Source organism: Gopherus flavomarginatus, chromosome 1 (assembly GCF_025201925.1).
Source record: "Gopherus flavomarginatus isolate rGopFla2 chromosome 1, rGopFla2.mat.asm, whole genome shotgun sequence".
In the NCBI taxonomy this organism is placed as follows: Eukaryota; Metazoa; Chordata; order Testudines; family Testudinidae; genus Gopherus; species Gopherus flavomarginatus.
In genome coordinates, this window is record NC_066617.1 from 198,029,980 (window position 1) to 198,055,653 (window position 25,674).

Sequence of the window (25,674 nt, forward strand, 5' to 3'; positions counted from 1 at the left end):
AGAAGGGAACTCAGCCTAATTATAGTCACCTGGATATTTGCCCAAACTTTACCTTTCATGTGGGAAGAGTAAGATGAAAGTTAGACATCCTTCACCATTGTTTCTTGTGCTATGAGATTCTGTGCCCTCGGCAATGTATCTCCTTGGGATGGAAGGACTACAAAAGATTTGTTCCTATCTAGCCTGGGGCTTTTTCTTATCTGTTTTATCTTGACAGCCTTAAACTCAAAGGCTACATATTTATCAGTAAAAACAAAAAGCTACTGTGAATTTAGTTACATTTTGCGCACATACAAAATAACACAAATGTTAAAACACAGACATAAGCAAAGATATGCTTGCTCACATATCTGTCATATAATATAATTTATCTGTGAGCAAAAGCGGTGTTCAGATATCAAGCAAAACTCACATTGACTTCAAAGTCTTGTGGAGAAGGGTCAGAGTCACAAAGTTTGCATGCAGAGTTTGAACATGCCTATTTCAGTGTGAGAGAGGTTCAGATCCAGGTTCTTGGTTTGGCCTTTTATGGAGATAAGAGACAACTATCAAATTGTGAGGACAGCTGGGTCCAGGTTCTGAACCTGCCCTCAAGCCTTTTATCATTTTTGCATCTGGGGTTCTGGTTTGTGTCTGTACTTCATTATGTGTTTCCTGAGTAAGGATTGCAATACCATTGTCTTTATATTGAGCTCAGAAGCATGGTTTCAGAGTTAACAGTATTTGCACTTGCAACTGTAAACTGGGTTCTCACAATATGGGAGCATGTGCTAACATATACTATAGGATGTTGACACAGAGAAAAGGTTTCAGTATTAAATGTGTTATTCCCAAATTGTAGCTTCCATATAGCTCCATAATGTCATGACTGTACCTATCTGGTGAAAGTGGAGAGGAGGAATTGCAGGAAAAAGAATGAAATTAATGAACAGACAGAAGCTTAATTAATTCAGTGTTGTAAATGTCAAGTTACATTCTAAAAATGAAACACTGGGAAGAGCATAGGTGAGACACATTACTCAGGAGGATACAGAGAGCAGTGATGTGTCAGTTTGATCACATATGGAGAATTAGGCAATTTTCAAAAGTCCAAATGAATGTTAAGGTTCCTAGCAGGGAGACTGATGTTATCCCGCATCACTGCTTACCAAAATCGTCTTCGGCAAAGTTGAAATAAAGAACAATGAAATGTTCAATTGGAGCCTCACCTGGCAAGTTTCTATGCATGCGTAACTCTCCATGAAGTAAACAGGAGTTCCACACGCTGTTGTGTGGTGAAGTACAGTGGACTGGGATGCAGGTGATGTAGCCTGGATTCCTGGCTCTGCTGCAGGGTTTCTTTGTAACTTTGGGCAGATCACTGGTTCTTTGTTTGCCTCAGATCCCCAATTGTCCTTTCTCCTAGCCTTTGCCAGTCTTATTTTTTTAGACTGTAAACTCACTGGGGCAGGGGTTATCTCCAATTATGTGTAGGAACAAAATCTAGTACATTGGGGTCCTGAAATCAGCTGGGGATTTTAGATTCGGTGGTAATATAAAGAGCAACAACAACAACCAGTGGTTACTAAATTGACAAGTGTAATATTGAAAATTATCGTCTGGCGACTCTGGATCATAGATTCATAGATTCTAGGACTAGAATGGACCTCGAGGGGTCATCGAGTCCAGTCCTCTGCCCTCATGGCAGGACCAAATACTGTCTAGACGATCCCGGATAGACATTTATCTAACCTACTCTTAAATATCTCCAGAGATGGAGATTTCACAACCTCCCTAGGCAATTTATTCCAGCGTTTAACCACCCTGACAGTTAGGAACTTTTTCCTAATGTCCAACCTAAATCTCCCTTGCTGCAGTTTAAGCCCATTGCTTCTTGTTCTATCCTTAGAGGCTAAGGTGAACAAGTTTTCTCCCTCCTCGTGATGACATCCTTTCAGATACCTGAAAACTGCTATCATGTCCCCTCTCAGTCTTCTCTTTTCCAAACTAAACAACCCAATTCTTTCAGCCTTCCTTCATAGGTCACGTTCTCAACACCTTTAATCATTCTTGTTGCTCTTCTCTGGACCCTCTCCAATTTCTCCACATCTTTCTTGAAATGTGGTGCCCAGACCTGGACACAATACTCCAGTTGAGGCCTAACCAGCACAGAGCAGAGCGGAAGAATGACTTCTCGTGTCTTGCTCACAACACACCTGTTAATGCATCCCAGAATCATGTTTTGCATTTTTTGCAACAGCATCACACTGTTGGCTCATATTTAGCTTGTGGTCCACTATAACTCCTAGATCCTTTTCTGCCATACTCCTTCCTAGACAGTCTCTTCCCATTCTGTATGTGTGAAACTGATTGTTCCTTCCTAAGTGGAGCACTTTGCATTTGTCTTTATTAAACTTCATCCTGTTTACCTCAGTCCATTTCTCCAATTTGTCCAGAACATTTTGAATTATGACCCTATCCTCCAAAGCAGTTGCAATCCCTCCCAGTTTGGTAACAACTGCAAACTTAATAAGCGTACTTTCCATGCCAATATCTAAATTGTTGATGAAGATATTGAACAGAGCCGGTCCCAAAACAGACCCCTGTGGAACCCCACTTGTTATACCTTTCCAATAGGATTGGGAACCATTAATAACTACTCTCTGAGTATGGTTATCCAACCAGTTATGCACCCACCTTATAGTAGCCCCATCTAAGTTGTATTTGCCTAGTTTATTGATAAGAATATCATGCGAGACCGTATCAAATGCCTTACTAAAGTCTGTCAAAAGCCACATTCTGATTGGCTGCTAGAGTCTTTTAATGACATCACACCCATGCACCATATCTCAACAGGGCACAGCTGGGACTTCCATAGTGTTAGCAATGAAATCTAGCTATCACATTCCTATGGTCCCCACTACTGTGGTGCCTAAGCACATCACAATTTTTGATGTGTTTATCCTCTGTGAGGTGGCAAGTATTTTTACTCCCACTTTAAAGTGGGGGAACTGAGGCACAGGGAAAACTAAGTGACTTGCTTTAGGTGACAAAGGAAATCTGTGGCAGAGCAGGGAATTTAACTCATGTCTTCTAAGTCCCAAGTTAGAGCCCTAAACTCTGGATCACCCTTCCTTAAGGGGAAGGACAAAAAAGTAGCAACTGTCAGGAAACAGAACCCAATAAAATAGATCCAAAGTAAGAGGGAAAAGTTATTTACAAACCTTTTTCTACATGTATTTGCTCACTTTTCTACTAGGAACTATTTGTCATGGAAGATCGATACATTGCATAACCACTCCTAGAATTGTTTTATTTTTAAAACGGAAAGGTAAATATAAATCACAATCAGGACGTGACTACTGGTGACTTATTTGTGTTATTCAAGGCATTAGATCTTTGGCCTCATACTTTCCAATACACCTGAGATGTCCCACCCGTTTTATATTAGTATGCAACCTGTGGGTTTATGGTTATAATTAACCTATCTCTACAGTTGCAAGTGTTATCAATCACATAAATAGTACCATCCCATCTACACATCCAATGCATATTTTAATACAGGAAAATTAATACATATATATTCACCACAAATGATTGAACATCTTTACAGATTATGTTTTAAAAGTACAGCCCATACCTGCTGCTTGCTTTTACTCGTGGCAGAAACTGGATTATTACCTTCAAAGGTATGGAGGTCTTTTCCATAAATACTGTTTTTGATGCCACATCCTTACCATGAAGAATGTTGTGCCTGATTCTCCTTCACCATACGCCCATTTTATGTGACTCTAACTTCACTGGGCTCATTTACATTATTCCTGTTTTACACCAGTATAAGTAGGAGAAAACTGAAGCCCAACTTTGCTGAGTCCCCTGCTACGAAACCTTCTCCAAGTCTAACTTACTGTCTGCTAACCAATGCTTTATGAATGTTTGTTATTTGAAGACTCCACTAGTTTGTTTCTGCTTTCATGTTCATAGTCCTCTGTTGATTTCACCAGTCATTGCTAGTCATTCATATCTGGTCTTTCAAAAACCACTGAACAAAATTCACCTATTTTCTCTTTCAGGGGTAAATCCAAACCCCATGTATGTGGGTGTGGAAGTCCTGCTGTGGCAGAACCAGTGCGGTTCCATGCTGCAGCAGGCAGATGAGTCCTCTTCTGGCCCCCTATCCATTTACTCACCCCAGCCTGTGTACTTGGGCTGCACATACTGCTGTGGATTTGATCCTTATTTCCATTTATTTTGTTGACCTTCCTAAAAAAGGACACAATCCCACAAAAGGTCCAGCCTTCAAATCCAGGCCTTCAAATCCCGCTGAATTTAGTGCCAAGTAAGGGTGTACAACAATTCACAGGATCAGATTAATTAGTTATCACATTTGGTTTCTCATGTTATAACACATCATAAATCCCTTAAAGAACTGCAGACAATTATTCTGACTTGCTTCTTAGCTGGCTTGCTTAACCAGTCCTGTTAATAGAAAAGACCAGCTAGTTTTGGAATACTTAGAATACCCCTGTCCTGAGGGTGTTTTCTGCTTTGCGAGGTGAATTCCACTGAATAACTAAGTTACTGTAAAATTAAAGCCACTCCCTTCCTGCAAAAAAAGGGAACTATAAGACTCCAGTATGGTAGGAAGGAATTCAGCCTCTAGCTTAGACACATCAGGGTTTTTCCCAAAGACTTTAACGACAAGGTAGTTCCACCACACTTTTATTTTTCTTGACCTTTACTGTCATCTAAGTACCAGACTAAGCAATGTTAGTGTGTTTTTCCCCAGTATCTTCCACTTTGGGTCTCTCATTCACACACACACTTCCCAGCATCTCATGCTTTGGGTAACACACACACACACACACACACACACACAAAAAGACCATTCTGTGACTGAACACCCCCTCTTTCTTAAAATCTTATGGTGAGGAAAACCTGACTATTAAACACCTTAGAACTAGAGTTTTTGTGTGCAGTAGGGTACTTATTTATCCACTAGTTTCAATCCATGCCTTTTTTAACATTTAAAATTATAGCTTTTACAGGTCCATGGTAAACCTCTAGGTAAGAAAGTGGTGGGGGATTTTTAAAGAAAAATCTGCTTCCAAATCACTAAAAATAATTCAAGCATGTTTATATTTTCTTCTCATTGAGTTTAAAGGCATCATATTACTCATTCATCTTTTTATTCATCTCCTCTCTTCTCTTTAATGTATAAGATATTTTAAAAAATTAAATGAATTTATTGCTGGTGAAAAGTATCCACAGAACAGATCTAGTATGAGTGGCAGCAGTGCAAGCTTTCACATCATTCTCTGCCAGTGTGTGTTAACCTTTAGCAGGAGGTGTCAACTCTAGAAGTCAGAGGATAATAAAGTCTATATGCTCTTTAATTCCTTGGCCATTCTACTAAGGGTATCAAGGAGGGAATCAGTCAGCTCCAGTTTTGAAGGTGGGTTTTGTGATGTGGACTCTTCTTGCTGGGAAATGAACTAAGCAAACACATTTCCTATTGGGTCAATGATAACTATCATATAGTGGCACCTATCTACCAATGCTTTGAATTTGTGACTTAGAATGGCTTTATCTCCTATTATGATTCCAGACCTCCTGTTTAAGAAATTTCAGGATCAGGATCCACTCTGACATCATTTTATAGGTTTTCCTACAGCAAATGATTTAGCTCAAGCCATCTGCAGTTTCATTCGACTGTGTCATTGCAAGAGTGCCAGGTTAGTTTCTCTTTATTTGAGGGTGTCTAGTAGAGGGGCTAGAGCCACTAACATGAAAACCATGAGTAAAGCCCAAGTGACTTCTGATTGCCATCCTAAGGATATTAGACACAGGACTCTTTTCCTCTACCTGATAGCTATTTGAAAATTGAACTAGTGCAATGATACTCCCAAAACAAACTTTACTTTGGTTTGGCATGAGGTACAAGGCAATTCAGAAGTTGGCACTGCCTGAAAGTCTCTTGCCTTGTTATTTCCTTCCAAGAATGTTAAAAAAATTATGTTTTCCATTTCCATTATGGTTCATGCTGCAGAGCTAACAGTTTTTATACAAACAAATCTCCAGCAATCATGATAGTGTGAATGATTGAGCAAAGTGAAGAGCTGAAACATAGTGTGGGATCTACTGGTAAATTAAAACTGATGAAGGTGTCAGCAATCTGTCTCGAGGAATATATGATACCAGATGTAATTTACAGGTATGCAACCTCTCCTCCGTCATTAATGCAGTTATAATGCAGTTATAAATGTCACCTTCTGAAGGCCATAGAGTGGATTTTTAATGTAAATTATTGCCTGCTGAGCAGGGCTGGCTCTAGCAATTTCGCCGCCCCAAGCACGGCGGCACGCCGCGGGGGGCGCTCTGCAGCTCGCTGGTCCCGCGGCTCTGGTGGACCTCCCGCAGGCATGCCTGCGGATGCTCCACCGGACCCACGGGACCAGCGGACCCTCCGCAGGCACTCCTACGGGAGCTCCACCGGAGCTGCCTGCCGCCCTCCCGGCAACCGGCAGAGCGTCCCCCATGGCATGCTGCTCCAAGCACGCGCTTGGCACGCTGTGGCCTGGAGCCGGCCCTGCTGCTGAGGATCAGCTGACACATGGCTGAGTGATTTTTGAGACTAAGTCTCTGACACCTAAATACTATTTTCAGCTATTTCAGAACTGATTTTAATATTGCATTTCACCATAAAATTGGAATGTTAATAGGGTGAAAATAATATCAGCATTGCCCATTCCATGAAAGCTGATTTCAGCCCACTCAGCAGACAATAAAAAGCTTACTGAGTGAATGTTCATAACGATTGCTCCTGAAAGGTCCAGTAAGTGATTCTGCAATGTAAGTTACTTCTCATGGTATGTATACTAGATGCCTATAAACCATAATAGACTGGGCCAATACTTTCTCATAAGGTACACGTACTGACATTTTTGGACAGTAGCTGTCCTTGAATTTTCACTTCAATTACTGATTTAAAATGACATTGTCAGAAAGGAAACACCTACTGTGTGCCTTCACTTGCCTTCTGATCTCTTATTAGTTAGACCCAAAGTGCATATGTATACAGCTTTAATCCCCAAGTGTACATCTGAACCAGGGGAAATCTGGATTTAATTGTGAAGTATTTTGGTTACTAATGCAGCTGTTACAAGTGTTTGATTTGGCAAGGGAACAGAAAAGGCACTGCATACCAATTTCGTGAGCCACTGTAAAAGCTGCATGGAGGCCGTCATCTTCAATCACTGCACAGCTGCGCTCAGGAGAGCATATAGTCCCAACGTCTGCCATTCCCAGAGTATCACATGAATGATGCCCACATAAATCCTGCCAAGAAAGGGAAAAAAAAGTCATTCCAATAAATTTTTAAACCCACAGATAACAACAAGTAGAGTCACTGACCCATTGCAAACAGCAGGACCCAGAAAATGCTACTACTTTGGACTGTCATCTAAGGATCTCAGTGCAGTTTAAAAGCATGATGGCCCAATCTCACCCCCATGAAAGTCAATGGGAGACTTTTCATTGACTTTGAGGGGAGTTAGATAAGACTTGTAATTAATTACTATGGTACCTGACAGCAGAGTCACATTATGATACGCATAGTAAGATACAGTCCCTGCACAGAAGATTTTATAATCTAAATAGATGAAATAGATAAAGATGGTGTGGGAGAAGTATAATCCTCATTCTACAGCTGTGGAACAGAGAGAATGAGGTCACACAGAAAGTCGGTGGCCAAACTAGGAGTTGAAACAGAAGGGGGCAAACTACGGCCCGTGGGCCAGATCCATCCCGCAGGACCTTCCTACCCGGCCCCTGATTTCCTGGCCCTGAAGGCTCGCCCCCGGGCCCTCCCCCACTGTTCTCCTCCACCGCAGCCTCAGCTCACTGCACCACTGGTGCTATGCTCTGGGTGGCAGAGCTGCAAGTTCTTGCCAGGCAGCATAGCTGCAGAGCCGTGACCTGATCCTGTGGCGTGACTGGTTCCAGCTGGGTGGCATGGCAGCCTGTCCTGGTGCTCTGAGCGGCACGGCTGTAGCGCCACCAGCCACTGGTGCTCCAGGCAATGTGGTAAGGGGGCAGGGAGCAGGAGGGGTTGGATACAGGTAGAGGAATTCAGGGTGGTGATCAGGGGTGGATGTGTGGATAGGGGTTGAGGTGGTCAGAGGGTGGGGAACTGGTTGAATGGGGGCAGGGGTCCCGGGGGGGCAGTCAGTAAAGAGAAGAGGGGTTGATGGGATGGCAGGGGGCAGTCAGGGGCAGGGCTCTGGGGGTGGTCAGGGGACAGAGAGAAGGGGTGATTGGATGGGGCAGGGGTTTCGGGGGACAGTCAGGAATGAGAAAGGGGATTGGATGGGGTGGTGGGGGCAGTCAGGGGCGGGCGATCTGGGGATGGTCATGGGACAGGGAGGGGTGGATGGTGCAGGGGTTCGTCAGGGGACAGGGAATGGGGAATGGGGGGGTTGGATGGGGCAGAAGTCCCGGGGGGGCCGTCAGGGGGTGAGAAGCAGGGGGGGGTCGGATAGGGGGCGAGGGCCGGGTCACGTCTGGCTCTTTGGGGAGGCACAGCAATATTAAACCTAATAATACACATAGGAGATAGGTACAGCATGTATTATTAATCACCATTTTACAGATGAGATAACTGAATTATAAGTGATTTTTTTCCAAGGTGACTTAGAGAGAGCTGGGTATGAAAACACATTTCTTGACTGGCAGTCTCCTGTTGTAACCACAAACTATGCATTCCTATGCCTTAATGGTACTTATAATTAATAATACTTTTCATTTTTCATCAGTAGATCACAGGCTTTAATGTTTATTATTTATTTAATGTATTTATTCTCACAACATCCCTGTGAGGAAGGCCAGTGCTATTATCTCCATTTTATGGATGGGGAGCTGAGGCACAGGGAAACTCATTGACTTGCCCAAGGTCACACAGGAAGTCTGTGGCAGAGGAGGGATTTGAATCCAGGTGAGTGCCCTGACCACTGAACCTTTCTTTCTGTACTTTAGAGTATCTAAAAACTATGTTGTATGCAGTGTGGCTGTAGCCATGTTGGTCCCAGGCTATTAGAGAGACAAGGTGGGTGAGGTCATATCTTTCATTGGACCAACTTCTGTTGGTAAAAGAGACACGCTTTCAAGCTACACAGAGCTCTCTCACCAACAAAATTAACAACCAAGATTAACTTTTCCAATGCTTCTGCTTTTAGATGGTAGCATTAATGTTACATTCAGTGGCCATGTATTTACATATTTGGCCTGATGTAAAGATCAACAGAAAGACTCTCATTGAAATGTCAGTGGGCTTTACATCAGGCCCTTATGTATTTTACATATACATAGTATGGACTGCTAAATCTGTCAGAAAGTTTAGCATACTGTAATGTGCAAAATGCAATTAACAGACCCTGTGAGATGGTCAGATGACTTAAAGGGAAAATACCAAAATATGCCTATTCCACAGTACATCTACCACTTAAGCATGGTTGGATGAAAGTGCCATTTGAAGACACAACTATATTTCTCTGTTTGGTACCTTTTTTCTCTGAAATCATTCAGATTCTCTTCCTTCCTTCAAATCTCTATTTAAAATGCACCACTTCTATCAAGCTACTGACAATTACAAAAGCTGTGTGCAGACCAGCCGTAAAGGAGTTTGATGGAGTTTGAGCAGTCTAAGCTACGGCTTAAATGCAGAGAGAGGGACAGGAAGGTGCACTTTGTATCTGGCTACTCTTGCTTTTACATACAGCTTTTGTATCAGTATATCTATTTTGTTAAGGGGTGTGATTTTTTTACCACAATAGTAATATCAGTAAAACCCATAATGTGGATGCTGTGATACTGGTATAAAGGTGCCTTATACTACTTAACTGCTATCACATTAGGGGCACTGTACTGCTTTAACTATACCAGCAGATTTAAAGAAGTATAACCTTTGTGTGTAGAAGAGCCCTTAGATTCACTTCTGAATTTTCCTCTGTAAGCTTGTAGATTCATGACAGAGATGTTAACTACAATACTTCACTAAATGAATTCTGCCTGAACATATGTATTACTCTTACATTTCCAAGGTGGTGCATGGGGATTTCACCTTACTAATTCTATTAATGTCAAGACTGCTACATATACAGTAGTTGGTCCAATAAAAGATATTACCTCACCAACCTTTTGTCTCACATATATACATGTGGTTTTTAACACGCCAGGGCATCTGTATTCAGCAATGCTTTGTTAATATGGTCACGTTGCTGACATCACATCAGACTGCATGCTGTGTGTCACCATACAACAGACAGGTTTGCAGCAATTTTGCAACACTGCCCAAATGTGTATTCTCATCTTTAGTAGTTGCCCAAAGTGCTGTACACGCCAAAGTCAAACCTATACCCAAACAGCTCATCAACAAATGTCACTACCGTGCTCGTCTTCGTAACATTTGAATTTAGCCAATATAAAACAGGCTTGAAAGATGTCCCCTATAATTTCTTTAACCTTTTTTCCTATTTTTACAGAATTTCACATAAGGTGATTTGAGTCCCCGATGAGTTGCATTAGTTAGTGGTCACAACCGGAAAATCCCAACGGAGGAGATCATTTACTCTGAAAATGCCATAGCCATGGTGTTCCTAAGATATCATGCTAGTAGGAAGGGTGTTTGTTCCCTCTTAGGGAGAGAATGAGGCATGTGATCATAAACCCCTATATGGGAAAAAGAAGAAGGGATGAAGGGGGATGTCGAGAGCAGACCCATGGAGCCAGTATTTGGTGGTGGAAAAAATGCTGGTCATTTGGGTCACCTAAGCCTCCATTCTTGTGATGCAGTAGGTGCCAGGCAATGTGGAAGAAGGGTGGCATACGTTGCAGGCTCAGTCAATGAATTCTGGTAGAGAGTTGGGCATGAGAGGAGAGGTTGGAGGGGCAGGGGTAAAGGAGGACCTGTGGTGTGGGGATTGGAATTGCCATCTGGTGTTAGCTTCTTGGTGTAGAGAGATTATTGGAAGAGTGCAGCTGGGGGTTGTTCTTTTACAATGGCTGTAACTAGAGTCAAACTTGCGTTGGCCTGGTTTTGGAGATTCAGATTTACATACTGCCAAGAGTGGTTTATCTTGTTTTTCAATCCTGGGTAACTGCGGATAGATGCATTTTTTTTTACTTAAGTTAATGCTATCATTATCAACATTAACTTAGGTAGACTTTTAGATATGCATTTCCAGGCTGTTCTCAGCTCATGATCTCAATTACGTTTCCTTTCCCCTGCATCTCCATGGCTGCTCAGACTTGCCCTTTTACTGTGATTCTGTATAATGTACACTATGCATTTTTTAATCCTACCAAGTGATGATTCTGAAGAAACTGTTCTGCAATTACATTGCTTTCATACTCTTTACCTCAACTCGCTACCCATTCCCTAGTTGCCTGGTCTTTTTCAATAGCAAAGATTTGGACTATATTATTAAGAACCTAGCCTGTTTATACTTATGAGGATTAAAGCTTTTAGGACAAATTTTGTCCTGATGTATACACCTCAGTGGTCCCATTGACTATTGATGGTTAGTTTTGTAAGTATCAATAACATTCTTAGCTTCCCTGGGAAGTGTCAGTTGCAACCTCAGATGCTCCTAAAGTTGCTCCTAAAGTAAGATTGCTGGGAGTATATTGGAGGTTTTTATTGCACCTGAAGAGTATTCTTGCTTAAAATCAGATCCTGATGTAATGATGTAACCTAATAAATCTGCAGGCTTGCTCAATTTTTCAAACTGCTTCAAAAGCACTAAGCAACTAGTTAGTTTTCAAGCATTATTTCCACATAATGCGTGGTTTTCATTTAAAGGGTTCGATATCCATTCATAACTGTTTAATTTCATCTGACCTTTAGCTCACTTAATTATCTCCAAATAATGGTGGAAACTTTCAAGAATAAACATTTCTTGCTGTTTCTAAAAAAAGAATTCAGTCTGCCCTTTGATCTAGATTGCAGTAGTTTTAAAATGATGCATCAATAGGAAATGCATTCGCTGTACAGGAGACAATAGATGGTAATCCTAAATGCCTGGCAAAGAAATGATTTAGGAACAATGACCTGTGCATCGTAAGATCAGTAGTTAATTAGACAGTTCGTTAAAGGCCAAATGTTCTTGGCACTCTTGAAGTGCATCAAGAAAGTCTAATCTTTTACCACCTACACGTGGCATTGTTGTGAATGAAGACAAGTGTGAAGTGTCCCTACTGAGTCTAGTACTTAATTTCACTTGAAAATCTTTAATTCTAGTTGTACATCTGAGAACTGGAATAAACTGATCTGTAACAGATGCAAATTTTGAACCCTGACATTAAGTAGTGTCTTAAGCTCTAGCTAGATATACTTTGAGAAAGAAGTTTAACATTTCCCCACACTTCTTCCATTCATAAACCTTGCTCTTCAGTTTTAGCAAACACACTTAATTCTTCATAGTGTAACATCTTTGGCATGTTAGAACTGTAAAAACTGTTTAAAAGCATTTGAAAGAGCTTTCTGGACATGCCAGAAAAAAAGTGCCTTGGGCTACCAAATTGGTAATCTGGCAGATAACTAGAAATCTGTGCATAACTGTGTTAGGCCTAGCTTTTTTGTGGGGGAGGAAGTCAACACAAATATTGTGAAATATTGCAATGGTTTGCTCACATCTACTTACACACACAAAATTGCCACATATTATTTTCCCCAATGACATTTCCTACACAAAACATATTATATTTATATAAGGTCAATGGAACCACTCTGCAAGTAAGAGTGACAGCAAATGTTGTAATTGCTTAGTGTAATAAGGATCAGTTACACTGGACATTCAACATCAAAAACCTATGTAGATATACTGCTGGCAATTGGCACAATGACAGAGTGACCTCTGGCTTATTAACAAAGGATAGTAATTTGGATGAGATGGTTAAAAAAAAGAAAAATAAATAAATAATGAGAGCCAAAGAAAGCACGTTCTCCACTCAATGAAATTATCATCCATTGAGCTGAGATAATCCAATGCTTGCTGTTAAATTTTAACAGCACTGTCAGCTTGATAGTTAAACTAAATCACATAAGCAGGACCCATATAATTGCTATGTGGAAAAGGGCAGGACTGTGGCCTCTGGCTCTAATGTGAACTTTTTTGTTAGAGCCAGGCATGACGATACTATCCTTGACTATGCTGACCAGTATTTAAGAAAGACTTTTCATGTTCTGGTTGCCTGTATTTGTTGTGAGAAGTATCTATTTTAGTTTTCACTTGATTCAAGGTGGAATGAAAGGAAAGAAAGAGAATGGGATTTTGTCCAGATGTTTTCAGTAGTTCTCCTCTGGAAGTTTGCATTCAAGTTTAGCTTAGGTCATGAATGATATAGGTTGGGGGAATTTTACATAGGCCCAGATTAAATAATTTTGGGACCCTGTGCATTATGGAAATTGCCCCATCCTTAAACTACATAGATCATGTGACATAGAAGACAATTGCCGCCCTAGTCAAAACTTCACTGTGCCATTCCCCACCTGTAAACTCTTAACAATGCTATCTCCTTGAAGAGAGAGTCTCAACTGGGGGTGGGAGAATGGTCGAATTTTTGGGGCAGAAGGAGGCATGCAGCAAAACCTCTGTTTGGTTTGGTGGTTGTGGGAGAAGTGAAAGGCCCAAAGGACAGTGTACAGCGCCACTCACACAGGTTTGCCCCATCATGCCTGGCCAAATCTGAGTGAGTGTTATTGTGACCCGGAGCGGAGGCTCACAGAATCAATCAGGTTTTGCAGGGAGGGGTCTTTGATGGTCGAGGCCCTCCTGAGATGGGGGCTATAAGATGGTTGGCCCATCTATCAGTCTGGGAAAAAACAATCAGCCACACTTAACTCTGTTTTAGCTTTCAGCACAGGCTCTTTTATTCCTCTGCCCCACAAAGGCAAAAAATAGTGATAAGAAATGAAAGTGATAGTCCTGAACTGGACTGGTACTGCAGGTCCTCTACCACCCAAGGAGATCAAGGCCCTCTCTTAGCCTCACAGGGGACCACAGAGCCTTCCTGCCCTGTTGTAGTCTTCCACTGCTGCTCAGGAAAGTGTTTGTCTCTCATGTCCCCTCCACTCACAGATCTGGGTCCCAGCTGGGAATCAGATCCAGTCATTAAAGCTGCTGCTTGGCTGTATCAGCTGGTTCCTAACACCTGCCTGATGGATTCTCCTTAGGCCAGGGCTTGCTGCTCCCTGACTCTGTAAGCCCTTAAAGGGGCAGACAGTGCTGTGCAAGTTCACACTCGTTAATCTGGCCTGATTTTATTGGGTACTTGCTGAGAAGACTTAACCCAAGAAAACAATGGTATTGGTTCAAGTACAGTTGGGAAGCTACATCACTCATGTGTTTGTGCTGTGACAAATAGTGTCAATAAGCAGTGTCAATACAGCAAATAAATAGCTTCCAGAGTCTAAGCACTAGACATAAACAAAAGAGATTTAAGAAAAACAGACTAAATTCATCCTTGGTGTAACTCCACTAGAGTGCATTCACTTACATGAAGGGTGAATTTGGCCCAGAAATTTAGAACCATAGTTAGAGACCCAGTCACAAAGTAAAAAAAGACAATAACAGATCTATGGAGAATGTGTTTATCTGCCCTAATGAAACGTCTTACAGAATTTAATGGAAAATTATCACCTTTATATTAGATTTTTTTAACCATTCTATAGAATTCAAATACCCTACAGGGCCTGGTTCTCTCATAGTGAGCAGCAGTGGCAGAACCAGGTGTACAGAAAGAATATTTTTCTTTATGAAATTGTGTAAGCTTTGAAATAATATCTGTAGAACCCTATCTCATTTCTAAAGAACCTAGTGATTTTAAAATTTCACCTCTATTAAATTCTATAACACTTTTCCATAACGTTGATAACAGAGGAGCAAATCATTGAATTTGTCATACAAGAGTTAGAATTAATTGAAACTAATGGGTCTGATTTTGTAATCCTTACTCAGGAGAAGCACTTGTTGATATCAATGCATACTGTGGATCCAGGTTAAGAAGAATTTTCACTTAAAATTTTGGGCCAGAGTTTTAAATGCTCATGGGTATTTGGTGTCTAGGTGCTTTTGAAAATCCCACTAGGTGTCTATATACCTTTCAAAGCCTGGCCATTTGTCTATATTAGCTAGAGTTAAACCTGGGTCCCTTGCAAATTATATACTGACCTCTTGTGTTATGCAGCATGGCTCATTTTGAAGCACTTATCAAATTAAATACAGATAACAGATCACCTATCATTGAATCATAAAGGTCAATTGCTTTTTCTAAATCAGGACTCAGTAGTTCTGCTTAAAAACAGATTGCACAGGCACTACCTGTAATTTAAAAACTAACAACATAATTACTGGCAGTAATTCTACACTGAGGGAAAGCCCTCGGTGCATTCAGTACTATGAACATTTACGTGTTGATTTGTCTTTAAAAAACAAAGTGAAAGGAAAACAAGAACAAGGGAAAGGACTTTGAAAGCACTTCCACATTCAAGCAAGATCAATCACAGAATCATAGACTTTAAGGTCAGAAGGGACCATTATGATCATCTAGTCTGAAGTCCTCCACAATGCAGGCAGGGGTGGCTCTAGCTTTTTTGCCGCCTTTGGCGGTGTCTGTGGGTGGTCCCTGGTCTCACGGATTCGGCAGCATGCCTGCGGAAGGTCCGCTGGTCCCGTGCCTTCGGCATACCCGTCGTCGAATTGTCGCCAAATCTGCAGGACCAGGGACCTCTCACAGGCAAGCTGCCAAAGGGACCGCCTTCATAGGGACCGGCAGGGTGTCTCCCGTAGCTTGCCCCCCCCCAGGCACGCGCTTGGAGCGCTGGTGCCTGGAGCCGCCACTGAATGCAGGCCACAGAATCTCAACCACCCACTCTGTATCAAACCTGTGTCTGAGCCACCGAAGTCCTCAAATCATGATTTAAAGACTTCAAGGTGCAGAGAATCTTCCAGCAACTGACCCGTGCCCCACGCTGCAGAGGAAGGCGAAAACCCCCCAGGGCTTCTCCCAATCTGCCCTGCAGGAAAATTGCTTCCTGACCCCAAATATGGCCATCAGCTAAACCCTGAGCATGTGGGCAAGACTCACCAGCCAGACACCCAGGAAAGAATTCTCTGTAGTAACTCTGATCCCCTCCCATCCAACGTCTCATCACAAGCCATTGGGCGTATTTACCACTAGTAGTCAAAGACGAATTAATTGCCAAAATTAGGCTATCCCATTATATCATCCCCTCCATAAACTTATCAAGCTTCGTCTTGAAGCCAAATATGCCTTTTTCCCCCACTACTCCCCTTGGAAAGTTGTTCCAGAACTTCACTCCTTTGATGGTTAGAAACCTTCGTCTAATTTCAAGTCTAAACTTCCCGATAGCCAGTTTATCAGAGTGTCTTTAAAATATTTTACTGTGTGTAATGTGAGTTTTGTTACGAGAGTCCTTCCAGAATCAAGGTAAGTGTTATGCTGGAGAGCTATCTAGTAATATGCATGCTTAATGTACACACTCATGATGCATAATGAGTTACTTAAAGTTTCTAAAATGTGGTAGTTTGATAAATGAATTGCCAATATTATTCTGTTGACACATAGACACAAAGTTTAAGGTTGCCTTGGCTAATAAACAGACGGAAAATGTATTTCACACATTTGCTCCATGCCTGAAAAACAAGCCATTTAGAAGAAGACATCTGGATGTACAAACACTTAGCACAGCAGCATTCAGAGCCCATGAAAACATGGAGCCATAGCTTGGCGTCTAGTTGCTAAGCAACCTACTTCATAGATTCAAAACACAGTTGTAAAAGTTGGATCCTCATGCCAACTGCTGCTTCTTCTCACTGAAAAACAAAACTCTGAGTGTAGGGGAAATCTTTCTTTGAGGTTAAAAAAACCTATTTTCTAAGAGCTGTATCTCTTCCACTTGTTGATCCTTTAATCCTTTTTCATGTTTACATTCTGAGATCTGAGATTCATTTTGAACCTTCCAACTATGAAATGAAAGTGGTATGGATCTCAGCACGTTCCCTTCAAAACCAGTCCAGGAATGCACATAGTAAGAAAATACTTGTTTTTTTTTTCATTAAGTCAAATATACGTCTGATGCAACCTCCATGAGTTTAAAATACAGGGCCAGCTCCTCAGCTGATGTAAAGCAGTGAAGCAATTCATTAAGTTGAATTGAGCTATGCTGATTTACGTCAACTGAGGATATGTCAAATAATTAATTGTGTCAAAAAACATATACTACCAAGCAAACCGCAGCCAGTGATTTTTCTTGGAACATATTTCCGCTTGTTTGGTAACAGTGAAAACTATTTTTCCATATGAAGGCTAATGTGTCATACGAATGTTATTACTGTAATCACTAAAATCAAACTGAGACTGCAGAAATTGAGATATTTTGCTCTTTTCTGTGAAATTTTCATCTAAAATAGATGTTTAGGATCAGATTCTACCACCCTTAGTCCCTTTGAAGCCTAACTCACAGAATAAGATATTATGCAATGCAGTCCAGTCATTAGTGATCATCTCAAAGTTGAGGATCACAATCTGCCATCCTTATTTGCATGAAGCACAGTTCGTCCCATTGAAATCGACAGGAGTACTTACAGAGAAATGTAAGAGTGACAGAATTTGGCCCAGAATCGCTATTCAGTATTGATATCTAGTCACAAACAAGAACAGTCTGACACAATCAAGGTAGCTTCCTCTCCTTCAGATTGTAATTAGCAAGGTGACTGTTTTAAAATGAGATCTGATATAGCTTTTAACAAACAGAATGGATGGGTTTGAACTGCCACAAGAAAGCACCTGCTGTACAAGTTTCGGATGACAGAGATGGCACGTAATATTTCAAGTATTTACGGCTATAAAAGTAAGCCAGGCTTTTTTCTTCCCCTTTCCTCTTGAGCACCTCCTTCCAGAAACCATCCAAAGCATCCTTTTTGGCAGCCTCCTGTGATGTAGCAAAGCAAGAGAATTCAAACTAACAGAAAGTCCTGCAGTTTTTTATTATTTTCTTACTGAGGAAAGAAAAAATATAACTGAAAGGGATATTCTTACAATAGATTATTGCATAAACTATACCACATGTCCAGAGGAGCCCTTAACTTAACATAGCCCTTAACTATGTATGGCAATGCAATTATGGCACTGATGAAGAATTTTGCATGGATGAGAATTGCAGTATTGGGCCTTTAATTGATTAAAAGACCAATTGTTTACTATATGGATAGCAAGGTACTACATGCTCCTCCACAAACTGAGTTGCACTGAGTTAGTGTGGCTTTGTTTATGTGTCTTATATTTAAGTCCTAGTCTTGTACCACAAATTCTGTATTCCTCTAGGCCTAGTGCCATTTTTCTGTCCCGCTGGGAATACCATGTTAAATTACAGAAGCTAAGCAGGGAAGTCATGTGCTCCTGAAGGTGTTATTTACCAATTCATTCTGTTTTCCTAATCTCAGTGGGACATATTCATTCTTGGATTAATTTGATCCAATGGGTGTTGTCAGTTCTTTCCTGTGACTATACGCAAATGAAGAAAGATGCACTACTGTTAACAAGGACATGTGAAACAGACTACGACAGCAATGTAATATCTCAAGTGGAGATGAATTTGCTGATCTAGGTCTAGTCTCTAATAGTCCGGAGTGCAGATCATACAAATTAACACCAGCCCTAAACACCTGCAGTCTCTATTCAAGAGTGGCTCAACCCTGGAATAAACATGGGGAGCTGCAAGCCAGAGAGGCAGTGCATCGGCACATGTGCCAGAGAAACTTGCAAAGCACCTGCACTCATTATACCTCGGTTTAGTAGACCACTTATAAGGTGTGGAGGGGTTATTTTTTTAAAAAATCATAATGATTCTGTTGTGCTGTCAACTAAGCAACTGGTTAGGAAATGACAGTAGGATCCCACACAACTTGGGTTTGCAATCAGCCTCCTTGCTGTCCAGAGTAGTGACCTACATACCAGCAGAAGTGAGAGTCAGGCACCTACCCTGCAGACTGGAGGACTGCAAAGGGGCTGTCAAAGAAAGGGAAACAATGGTGGAGGAAGAAAAGGAGGGTAATTAACCACTGGAACAACTGACCAAGTGCCATGGAGGCTTCTCCATCACAGACAATTTTGAAATCCAGATTGGGTGTTTTTCTAAAAGCTATGCTCTAGGAATTATTGTGGGGACATTCTCTAGCCTGTGCTATACAGGAGGTCAGACTAGATGATCGCAACGGTCCCGTCTGGCCTTGGAATCTAGGACTCTAGAGACCACTGTCCCTGGTTGCTGTTGCCGCATTGTGCTGAGCCCTGGATAGGCTGGGCAAGGGGTGCCAGGGCCTCAGGTGACCTACCTCCCGGGTGAAGAGGATGGCGGCATCGTAGTGCTCCTCATGCTCGTCCTCCAGCGGATTGTGCTGGTGCTGCCACTTGCAGAAGTTCTTCAGTGTGGTGGCTGCATTCTTGTTGACCTCCAGCCCCTTCTCCTTGTCGCCCAGCACCACCACCTTCACCACGGCCAGCCGGATGGGGTTCTCGATGCTGGCGTGCCCGTAGAGCCGGGAGGCGATGGTGGCCAGGGTCAGCAGGTAGTGCTGCAGGCCCTTGCCGTACTTCTTGGCCATGGAGCCATCAGCCACCAGCAGCAGCTCCACCTGGCGGGCTCTGGAGATGGAGCGCCTGCTCCTGCGCCCGGCGCCGGGCGGGGCAAAGGGCCCCGGGGCTATTGCTGCCCTGGGGGCCCACTGGGGCTGGGCGGGGCGCTCCTGCCCCCCCCGCAGCCCGCCTTTGCCTTCCAGCGGCGGGAACTGGCCGGAGCCGCGCGTCTCGCAGCTGGGGCGCGAAGGCACCGTCTCGAAGCTGAAATGGTCCTTGAGGAAGAGGTGCGGGATCAGGGCGGAGCCGGGCCCATAGACCCGCCGCGGGGCCGCCCCCTTGGCCCGGAGCAAGGGCTTCACCGTGTAGCGGGCGTGTTTGACCGCGAAGTAGCCATCCAGCCCCCCGCAAAGGTTAAATACGGCCAGGGACTGGGAGCTGCCGTCCACCGTGCCCCGGTAATAGCAGTGAGCCCAGCCGCGGGGATGCTGCACAGGGGTCTGCGGACCCACCAGCTCGTCCCTCTCCAGATCCAAGAGGAACCTGCTGCCCCCCGCGTAGAGGAGGTAGCCCACCTTGCCGCCCCCGGAGTAGATCTGGTCAATGTTCTGCACCAGGCCGCTGGTCCGGGGCAGCTGCTGGCGGCCAGCGCGAGGGGATGCTGCTGCTGCTGCTCCGGGAGGCGGCTGGGTTTTATCATAAGCAGGTGCTGCTGTTGTTGCTGTTGGAGCTCCGGTCTTGGCAGCAGCAAAGTGCAACTCCGCAGCCAGCAGCAGGGAAACAAACTTCAGGACCATATTTGTCTCTCTAAAAAAAAAGAAAAAAAAATCACCCGGTGGAGATCAACGGAGGAGCTTCAGAGGGGAAAAAAATCCTCCCAAGGTTGAAGCAAGTGTGAGTGGGAGGAAGAAAAAAATGTCAACAAAGGCAGCTCGCGTGTGAACTTTGCGTTTCTCTGCAGGGAAGAGTCAGGAGCACATGGAAGGAGAACACCACAATCCTGAAACAGCTGCTGAACAGGCGGCAAACAAGTGAGGCTCACACCCGGCGAGCGGAGAAGTTTGAGCACTTTCCACTCTTCTTCTACCTCTCTCTTGTAGTCACTGCATCCTCCTCCTCAACAGAGGCAGGGGGATCCGATACAGATCGGCACTTTCAGAAGCTAGTGCCTTTTCTTCCTTTGCCCCCTTTTGTTTGAAGAGAGGAGAAGAAACATACGCCAAAAAAGGCTCGATCGTCTCCGGTGAGATGGTAAAAAAAATGTCCTGGATTTTGTAAAACAACTTCTCCCTTTCTAATGCTGGTTGTTATCCCCAGTCTGTCGATGTGAACAAGAGGAGAAGGGAGAGAAATGTGAAGATGAGAGGAGGTGGAACAATGAATTTATAGCGGAATGCCATCCTGCAATGGCAATTTCAACAATTCGTCACTGCAGGCTGCCTCTTAAAGGGAGAGCTTCAAAACCACCACTCCCACACTTCCTTCTCATTTAATCAGACACAGAGAGAAACTGTGGGGTGGGGGGGGGGGGAGAAAGAGAGAGGGACTGAGGGGGGAGGAGAAAAGGAGAGAGAGGGACTGAGACAGGAAGGCAGGAGAGAGAGGAAGGAGCGAGGGGAGGAGAGAGAGACTGGGAGAAAATGTTTGTTTAAGAACAACACAAGATTTCCTTTGAATCATTTAAAGCCACAGTGTCGCCTGGGTCTGTTTGATATTTCACAACTGATCGGGGTTGACTAAGCTTTGCTTACCTCATGTCCCGCAAGGTTCCTTCTCTACCTTCTTGTTATTTGTGTATCTTTTTAAGTGGATGAGACAGATTTATGCCTTTTTTAAAAATGTGATAGGAAGTTGTTGGGGCTTTTAGAAGTGATCCTTTCCGCAGAGGGTTGTAAAGCACATGATATCCCACTTGGCTGGGGTTGTGCAACCAGCAAAAAGGATGAGTTGCTCTGTTTAACGGGAAAAAGAATTAGCAAGCCGGTGTTTTACAGTGACTTTCTGCTTCCTGTATTTACTGCAAGGACGCAGATCGCTGCAGGAGGTTTTCCATGACATTCGACTTTAAAGAGTCTGGTGCGTGGGGAAGTTGGGGAGATTCATGCCTCTCTTCTCTGGACAGGAGCTGCCACATTTACCCAGTCAGAAGAAAATGCAAAAAATGTCCTCCCTTTGTATGACTGTGATTCTTCTGCACACACGCCTGTCATTATTTCAAGCAAACTGTTATTTAGTCTGGGTGGGCTGTAATTTCCCTCAATTCCCAAGGAGGAGAGAGGGTGGGGAAGAGTTAACTCTTACTATAACCTTTGGAATGCTTTCAGATATGTAGATCATCCATCCACTTCCACACACACATTAATCCCTCTACCCTCCGCCCTAGTCCTTGTGCTCCAGCAGAGACACCACAAAGGGAGGATATCTGAATTAACTGACAATTTACTTTTCATCTGATCACAACATGTAAAGCCATCCATACCCAGCCAAGGTGAATTGTCTGATAAACAGTACAACAGCTCCTGAGAAGGGAGAAAGAATCACTATAAGGCAGCCCTCAGTGAATTATAGAAAATTACAATTGGAAAGGACCTCAAGAGGTCATCTAGTCCACCTCCCTTTGTTGAAGCAGGATTAAGTACACCTTGACCATTCCTCATGGATGTTCATCTAACCTGCTCCACTTGAAGAAAAGGAGGGCACACAGACATAGGAGGGCATTGCTTTTGCTGTTCCCATTCACCTACCTGAGAGAAGGTCAAATCACATTCGTTTGCAGTAACTCAAAGATAAATTGTTGCTTGAAGCAAAGAAGTCTAGTATGATGCATTTCTGTGTGTCCTTTGAGGTTCTCCAGAAAAGAACAGATTGCATCAGGTTCCAAGAGCCCATGCTACTTAGCTTTCCAGTCTTTGCAGGTTAGGACATCTAGGTGCCATCTCACACAGGTGTTTAACTTTATGTCCTTCAAATAGTCCATGAAAGTTAATGGAACTACTCACAGGAATTATATTTAAGCACATGTGTAAATTCTTGCAGGATCAGGACCATATTATCAGGCAATTAAAAGAATGTCAGATTAGGGTTTGAATACAGCATTCCTGGAAACTCCTTAAAGAATAGAATACTTCTTTAAATAACCATCTAGAACACAAGTTAACATTTGTAAACCATTTAGAACACAAATATTGCCATATAAGTGCTAAGTAATATTATTGACATATCCCTAGTCTTAAATTATATCATTCAATGATTATGGCAGGATGAGAGTGCACAAATGAAAGTTTGCCGCTGTTCATTTCTCTATGCAACCCTTCGTTTTCCTGGAGATATTAGTACTTGGATTCAGTAGTTAATTTCTTGGAGACCTGGTGCTACTTATTCCCTGTTGCAGTAATTTGCGAGCATCAAATTGTTGGCTATGAAGGTAAGCTACATTATTAGAGCCCTACATGGACACAAAACTTGTATCCACATCTGATCCGCTGATATCCACATCCGCGGATGCCAAGATCAGTGGATATAAAGTGGAAATCTGTGGATTTGCAGAGCTATATACATTATCCTTCAGGAATGGCTCATCATTTGAAGTTTCTTGAGCTACTTGCCAGAACTAGTCAGTACTTTCTGAATTTTGTAATTTTATGAAAAGTCAACATTTTCATGGTTTTCCCACCTTTCAATTTAACCAGCCACAAAACTGACAGAAATGTTTACAATTTTTGACATTAAAAAAGGGGAGGAATAGAGGAAGATTTTGAGAAAATATTCACAATTTCCTTCCTTCCCTTTTTCAAACATCTTGCATCAGTGATTTTTAGTCATGGGTAGGCCTAGTCACCCTCAATGAAATATTTTTATATTTACTTTAGTAGGAGCTGGAATGGGCCCTTGGTACATATTTAGCACTGGTCTGAACCCTCAAAGTACCTTTGAGAGATGGGCTAATGACGAGATGGATGATAAAAAAGTTGCTTGAATAACCAATGCAGAACTCTTATTAATAGTGTGAATTCTCAAAGGAAATACAGAACTGAGGACCAATGTAATGTTCTTTCACATTATGATATAATTCCAGCTGCCTTATTATAGCCCAGGAAAAAGAGAAAAATGTTAAAAATGATTATTCAGATTGTTTTGTGTTATTGCTTATCCATTCAGTTGCCCTTGATTGTCCTATAGCTAGAGAAACTCCACCAAATTTTAGCATATAGAAGACACCATTTCCCCCAGAAAGGATCTAAATTCTTAAGACAGACTCAGGTTTATAACATACTATTCCATAGAAATAGTATTGGCAAGCTCTACAATTTACATTTCAGAATTGTAATAATTCAGCACTATGATAACTGAAAGCTAGTTCAATTATGCCTTCTATTCTCAGAATTTTCAAGTCTCTGTAAATTACTTAAGATAGTTTTCTTTTCCTCTATATTTTACTTTCTTAGCCCCTTTTACTCTCATAGTATTCCCTTTGAACTAGAGAGCCTGGTAGCACATCTCAAGTTGTGGATAGCACTAATCCTTGTCAAACAGTTCTGACCTGGAAATCACAGGACTGACCTTTCCCAACTGAAAGATACAAGACCACAAATCCTCAATTAGATCTAAAGCACAACTTAAGTAGTTAAATACTTTAGACCAATTTCAGCACTGGTTTAAACAGACCCAGGCATATTGACTACAGAGCAGCAGAAGCTGCATATATCAAGGTTGTATCTCACCCTTTGTCTGTTGACCAAGAAAAAGCTCAGAATCCTTCTGATAAACTTGTACCAGTAGCATGGGATTTCTAATTAAAGGAGTTTTGCTGCATGGAAGATATTTCACCATGAAGTAACAAATCCCAGCATTAAGGTATTTTCTTCTATCATTGAACAATACTGCCTGTATTTCTTGAGAGGACATTTAGATGTTTAGTTTCAGAGATTCCAAGCTCAGAAGAGACCACTGTGATAATCTAGTCTGACCTTCTGTGTATTATGGGCCATAGAACTTCTCCAAAAATAATTCCTAGGACATTTCCTTTGAAAAAAATCCCATCTTGATTTAAAAATTGTCAGTGATGGAGAATCCACCATGACCCTTAGAAAATGTGGATATGATGTTAATCCGCATAGCTGCTCTTCCCTCAGAAGTCTTTCTATAAAATGTGCCTGTCTTATTTTCTCACTTTTGGGGTTTTCAATCTTATTTACAGAGATGGGCCTAAATGAAAACCATGGACCTGAGGTATCAAAAAATAATTTATCATTAATCTGTATATATTTTATTGTATTTATATCTCCAGTGAGTCATTTTTAATCTATGACTGGTGGCAAATCTGTTTCTTGTGTTAATCAAGTGTGGGATATTATTCCCATTTGTTTCTCCTCTTCACGTATTCATATTAAACTCATAGCCCTAACATTTTCCTTTTCCTTTTCCTTTATTGATTTTCAGGCGAACTCCTCATAAGAAAGCCTACAAAGGAGAATAAAAACTGCCATATAAAATTGCTCTAGTGGCCTTTGTAGTTCAATAGCATATTTACAGCCATGACTAATACTGGATGCTTCAGAGGGGGAATAAACTCCATAGTGCACCTATATGTACAATATCATCACAAAACATTTTTTCTTATTCCAGTTGATCAGCTTATGCTGTAAAGCATAAAGACAGGGATAGTTTTTCATTTTATTCTGGACATTGTTACTATTCTTATTGTCTTTTTTATGTTTTGAATTTATTTTTATTAATTTATGATAACGTAATACTTTTACGTAATTCCTTTCATCCAGAAGTGCCTTACAAATGAATTGCAGCCCCATCTGAGTTGGAGCAGGGCAATTGTTAAACATCACACACAGTAATAGTGCTCAGTAGTTTAAAACAGGAAGTGAAAAAATTTAGAGCTGAATCTGACCCCTAGTCTTTATAATCAGGGTTGATCCTGAAAATACTAAAGCCCCCGAATAATTTTATTCATGTGAATAGTTCCACTGTGTAATTCATTGTAGGATCAGAATTGACAATGGACTGCAACTAATATTAGAAAGATATTGC

At 42.1% G+C, this 25,674-nt stretch overlaps 1 protein-coding gene across 1 annotated transcript in view; it reads right to left on the bottom strand.

Moving 5' to 3' along the window:
- ADAMTS5 (ADAM metallopeptidase with thrombospondin type 1 motif 5) overlaps positions 1 to 20,963 on the bottom strand; it is a 51,297-nt gene extending 30,334 nt beyond the window's left edge. Inside the window, exons 1-2 of the mRNA XM_050957463.1 lie at positions 19,392 to 20,963; positions 7,185 to 7,317 (exon numbers count right to left, since the gene is read on the bottom strand). Of these exons, the coding sequence (XP_050813420.1) occupies positions 7,185 to 7,317; positions 19,392 to 20,429 (1,171 nt within the window). The 5' untranslated portion in view covers positions 20,430 to 20,963. The remainder of the gene's footprint in view (positions 1 to 7,184; positions 7,318 to 19,391) is intronic.
- Between the last annotated feature and the right edge of the window lie 4,711 nt (positions 20,964 to 25,674).